The 6,000-nt window shown below is 36.3% G+C and overlaps 1 protein-coding gene across 1 annotated transcript in view; it reads left to right on the top strand.

Annotated features, from left to right (window-relative positions):
- si:ch211-236l14.4 (SITS-binding protein) overlaps positions 1-5,275 on the top strand; it is a 47,322-nt gene extending 42,047 nt beyond the window's left edge. Inside the window, exon 10 of the mRNA XM_067380415.1 lies at positions 4,862-5,275. Within this exon, the coding sequence (XP_067236516.1) occupies positions 4,862-5,038 (177 nt within the window). The 3' untranslated portion in view covers positions 5,039-5,275. The remainder of the gene's footprint in view (positions 1-4,861) is intronic.
- The last annotated feature ends 725 nt before the right edge of the window (positions 5,276-6,000 follow it).

Raw genomic sequence — 6,000 nt, forward strand, 5'->3', positions numbered from 1 at the left:
ACTACAGTGGTTCAACCTTAAAGTTATGAAGTGACAAGAATACTTTTTGTATGCAAAAACAAAACAAAAATATAGCTGCAAGCAGCAATTCGGGGCCAAGCCCCAGAAGGGGCAGTAGCGCAATACGGAGCAGGAAGAGCAAAAACAGCAGAAATTGAATGTACATGCTAAACAGCTCGTTCAGAAGGACAGGTGGAAATGAAATGAAAATTAATAGAAGTTCAGAGAATGAACAGGGAATGAACTAAAAACACTTGTATCTCATTCAAGAGGAATAAAGATTAGTACAATGCTTATTTGGATAAAAAAGGTATCAAAATGACTCATTACACACAATTGTATAAAGGCACCCCACACGGGATTCGAACCCACAACCTCCGGGTCCAATGTCCATTTCTCAACTCATTGCGCCACTGTGCAGGTGAATGTTGGCACACCTGCCGAAGTTCATTAGTTCATGTGAAAATGAACTCAAAATGAAGAATTTTTATAAAACTGCACTGAATGTTATATTTAATAACTACTTTAGATCATTCTGCAGCTCATCATGCTGTAGCGCAATACAGAGCAGGAAGAGGAAAAACAGCAGAAAATGAACAAACATGAAACAGCTGGTTCAGAATTACGGGCGAAAATGAACTCAGAACTTATGTACATAAGCTTAGATGAAAATGAACACAGCATGAAACAAAAAGCATTTATTTCTAATCCAAGAGGCAGTAAAGGAATCAAAACACACTATTTCATAAAACCACTCCACCTGGGATTCGAACCCACTATCTTGGGGTGCAGAGCTCATCAGGTAACTGGCTTTACACATTGAGCTACTTGAGGATGCACATTCAACAATCTGTGGAAGAGAACTTTTAGTGTAAGAAAGAATTTACAAAAAAGCATTACTTAGCATGCTAACCATATTAGCATGCTAAGCTAACTTAATGCTAATGAAGCTCATGGTTAACTTGATAGCTGAAGAGCCACATTAAAGAGAATGACAACTGGTTAGCATGCTAAGCAATTAGCATGCTAAGCTAACTAGCATAAGACAACAAACACAAGCAAGGTCACATTCAGAGATGAATATCTTGGGAATGGTAGCGAATATCAAAAATCCATTCAGTCATTTCTGTGCGGCTCGGTCCAAAGATCACCTGAGCTGATTTTGGACAAAATTGGACAAAAATTGTAGGAGGAGTAGTGAAAAAACGGAATACTGTACTTTTCAAAATGGCCACTACTGTACTGGGTGGAGTCTTAATGTAAGATATTGAATGTGATCAGTATGAAGAGAGGAATCAGTTGTATTGACATTCATTTTTCTGGAACAAAGGGTTCAAAAGTTATAACCTTTACAAAAGTGAATATTTGAACTGGTGGTGGCGCTATAGACTTAGTCCTAGATACTCCAAAGTTGGTCAAATTACTTTTAATTACTATCACTACAAGCATGCCAAATTTGATAATTTTCCTTCTTATGGTTCATTGATTACCATACAGGGGGAAGAAGAATAACTACGAATTTGGACATAAAGGAATTGCATGTGATAGCTTCAGATTAGACCAGTTTTAGGCAGAATGCCTAGAACAGACACAAGTTCTGCATCTTTTCCTGCCACAGTACCTCATGCGGTCTGGGCATGTGTCACACTGAGTTTCGAACCCACGATGCAGAGCATTCGGGATCTGTGGCGTAACACATTGAGCTAATCAGCCATGCAAGTTCATCAGTATGCTAAGCAGAGGTTTCAGTGTGAGAAAGAGTTCACAAAAAAAAAAAGCTTCATAGCATGTTAACCATATTAGTATGCAAAGTTATTTAATGCCAACTAAGTTTTGGTTAACCTGTTGACTGAAGACCACATTAGAAAGAATAGCAATAGTTTAGCATGCTAAGCAATTACTGTGCTAAGCTAACTAGCATAAGACAACAAACACAAGCAAGGTCACATTCAGAGATGAATATCTCGGAAATGGTAGTGAATATCAAAAATCTGTTCAGTCATTTCTGTGCGGCTCGGTCCAAAGATCATCTGAGCTGATTTTGGACAAAATTGACCAAAATTTGTAGGAGGAGTAGCGAAAAAACTGTTTTTCATTTACTTCAATATGGCAGACAGGTACATTTAAGGAAAATGGCAAATGATACATTGTCGGAATCGGCATAAGCCAGGGAATAAAATGACATGAAGCATACACATTTTGGAAAGTGTTTTCAAAAGTTATAAGCGTTTTTGAAATAATCATTACATCTGTGGAACAGTAGGTGGCGCTGTGCTGAAACTTCTCAGGTACCTTCACGACCTTCTAAAGGTCATACATACCAATTTTTGTGAAGATATGTCAAATTGTTTAAAAGATATTGCAATTTATGACAAAATTCAAAATGGCGGACACGTGATACATCCAATATTGACAGAATCGGTATCGTCGGATTCGGCATGATCCAAGGAATCCATAGACACCAAGATCTTGATTTTTTGACAAACTGTTCAAAAGTTATTGGCCAAAATAGCCATTTTTCATATCTCATGACCTGTAGGTGGCGCTGCTCCCAAGTTTGGCATAGACCCTCAGACCATGGTTCTGATGAAGCGTACCAATTTTTGTTTCGATTGCTCAAAGTTTGGCCGAGATACAGCCTCTATACTAATTTCGGGTCGACCTCGTTAACTTCGTGACATCATAACCTTTGAACAAAGATGAATAAAAAAAATCTGTTCAGTCATTTCTGTGCGGCTCAGTCCAAAGATAATCTGATCAAAGATTGGACAAAATTGGACAAATTTTGAAGGAGGAGAAGCGAAAAAAACAAATACTGTACTTTTCAAAATGGCCGCTACTGTAATGGGTGGAGACTTAATGTAAGAAGTTGAATAGCATCAGCATGAAGAGACGAATCAGATGAACTAAATTTAATTTTTCTATGACAAACAGTTCAAATGTTAAAACCGTTAGAATGTTGAAATTTTGAACTGGTGGTGGCGCTATAGAGTTGGTTCTAGAGACTCCAAATTTGGTCCAATCACTATTCATGAGCATCTCTACAACTGTGCCAAATTTCATCATTTTCTCATGTTCCGTTGATAGGGCTGCCATAGACTCCCATTCGGGAGGAAGAATAATAATAATAAAAGGGAAAACGTACAATTACAATAGGGGCTACAGCCCCTTTGGGGCTTGGCCCCTAATAACAAGCGTTCTGGCGTAGAACTCGGAAGCGCTGCACTGTGTTTACTATGTTAACAGTGTAGGAGACTGAGCTGGAAGAGAAGAAATTGTTGAATAAAGTCGTTGTTTTTGTTTTGTTTTTTGCATACAAAAAGTATTTTCCTCGCTTCATAACATTAAGGTTGAACCACTGTAGTCACATGGACTATTTTAACGATGTCTTTAGTACCTTTCTGGTCCTTGAAATTGGTTATAATGTTGCTGTATTTAGGGAAGTCAGAAAGTTCTTGAATTTCACCAAAAATATATTCATTTGTGTTCCGAAGATGAACGAAGGTCTTATGGGTTTGGAACGACATAAAGGTGAGAGACAGAGATTTCATCTTTGGGTGAACTAACCCTTTAAGTGCCAGTGACCATGATTTTACCCAGTAGGACATGTTCCTGGATCATTTGTTGGTTTTGGAACAACACAGTCCAAACCTCCAACCCTAACCTAAAATCAGAAGGAGATTGTATGTTTTCAAGGTTAATTTTGTCAATGAAATTTCTGACGAGATGTTAGTCAAGACTAGATTCACACTGTTAAAATAAAACTGTGTCGACAATAATATGACAAAAAGAAAATAACACAGGAAGCTGAACAGTTAAGGAACATGAAGAGTTTTGCTAACAGGTTAAAGACACATTTCACTTTTACACGACAATGATATACTAAAATATAAAAGTTTTTCCTTTGCGTTTTTCATGAACAGACGACAATGTTGTCAAAATGATCCCCCTTTCATACATCTGCGAAAAAACAACTAAAAAAGCTGTATTATTCCTTCCAGGTCAGTAGATGGCAATGTCACTTTGTAAAGAAACACTACGCACCTATAACACATAATATGCATGCGCATGACGTCACTGTTTTCACAGATTCACATTTTTGTAGTTTACACGGAGACAATAACGGTATTTTCAAAAACTTGCGCTTTGAAACCCATTTTCAAGCTTTAAAGCTTGCATTTTCAGATTAATTTATGTACATTTTGTACAATTTTTAAGTTTAAGTTAAAATATGTAGGCTTGGTTTCACAGACGGGGCTTGGATTAGGCCTTAGATAAATTAGGACATTTAAGTAACTTTTATAAACGTGTCTTAGAAAAAAACATAACTGGAGTGCATCTTGACATATTTTAAGATATGTCAGTGCAAGTTGCTTTCAGTTAAAACAGATCAAACATGCATTTTAGTCTGGGACTAGGCTTAAGCCTTGTCTGTGAAACCAAGCAATAATGTCTGAATATTTGGTTTACTTTTGCAAACTCATTCACTAAAATGTTATTCTTGTCGACTACAACTTTGGCATATTTAAAAATAATTAATTTGACAAGATGAATATCGATTACATTTAAAGGATATTTTTGTCAAAAGACAAAAATCATGACTCAAACCCCAACCCAAAGTCATATCCAAATGTTGTTCCATGGCCAACAAGGATGGTGATGAATCCTACCTGGCAAAATCAAGATCACCAAATGGCGCAATAGTGCTAGTTTATTATAAACACTAGTGGGGTTTGAACCTACAACCTTTCGACTGCAAGTCTATCCTTGGCTATACCTTCCAAGCTACATTAGGCTTTAAAGGCTATCTCTGTTATTGTATACTTGAAGTTGTTTTTTTTTTTTTTTTTTTTTCTTCTAGGTTCTTGTTGCTCCAGTTACAGAAAAAGGAGCTTTACAAAGAGACATTTACCTGCCAGAAAGTGACTTTCAGTGGCAGGACACTAACAATGCTCAAGTGTTTGATGGAGGAACGTTTCTGGAAAGTTACCCAGTCGGCCTTGGGGACGTGCCGGTTTTTTTACGACGGAGATCCTGAGGCTTACTTACTTTTTTCTGTTTTAGAAATTTTCACTTGTGCTGATCTCAAATTGCACTTTCCATAAAGACCATTATCTGTGTCTCAAGGAATCTTGAGATTAGGTAGAAGCTAATTTTTTGCACTTTAAAAATCAAAGTGATTTATATATTCTCGTGATTTTTAGATCCCTCTTGTTTTTCTCCTCTACTTGTTTTGTTAATTCATGATATTTTGGGGATTATTTTTCTTCTTCAGAACGCCGTTTACATTTGATAAATTCTTATAGCCTCTTAAAGTCTAATTGTTATCATGATATGGAGCTAGAAATCAAACCCTTTGCTTAAACAATCAATGGAATTTTACGAAGACCAAACAATCGAAAAAGTTGAGAAAGACTCTATAAGGAAAAACCAATGCGCTAAATGGATGAAGATGAAAATACCTTAAACATCACTCGTCTCAGCGGGGTTTCTACTTGAACTTTGCTGAATATTTGCTGTAGCTATGTAATGTTTTAACCGTACCTCAAGTTCTCTTGGTGTTTTTTTGACGCAAATTTTTCGACATGAACTGTGAGAGAAGCACTTATTGATAGAGGAGACTGAAATTAAGGGCTTTTAATGTGAACAGCACACTTTTTTTTTACTACAAAACAATAACAATGAAGATCAGTCAATAGTAATAGAAAATGAGCCAATGTCAAACTAACTTTTCATAGCTGTACAGTCTTAGCAACACACAAAGGACAAATGATTTCATAATAGTCGTTTTTGAGAGATTTTTATATTATGCTGATTTTAATAATTTGTTTAGCTTCTCACAATTGACCAGATTAACCAATATGGTATTTCTAGATCTTAAGTAATTCATACTGTTGCATATTATTGAAGGTAGAATTAGAGTTTTGTATTTATATCAATTCAGACTAAACTTGATCATTCATTGACGATGTCTGCCTTAACTTTGGAAAAACTTTGATG

This window comes from Chanodichthys erythropterus, chromosome 24 (assembly GCF_024489055.1).
Source record: "Chanodichthys erythropterus isolate Z2021 chromosome 24, ASM2448905v1, whole genome shotgun sequence".
In the NCBI taxonomy this organism is placed as follows: domain Eukaryota; kingdom Metazoa; phylum Chordata; class Actinopteri; order Cypriniformes; family Xenocyprididae; genus Chanodichthys; species Chanodichthys erythropterus.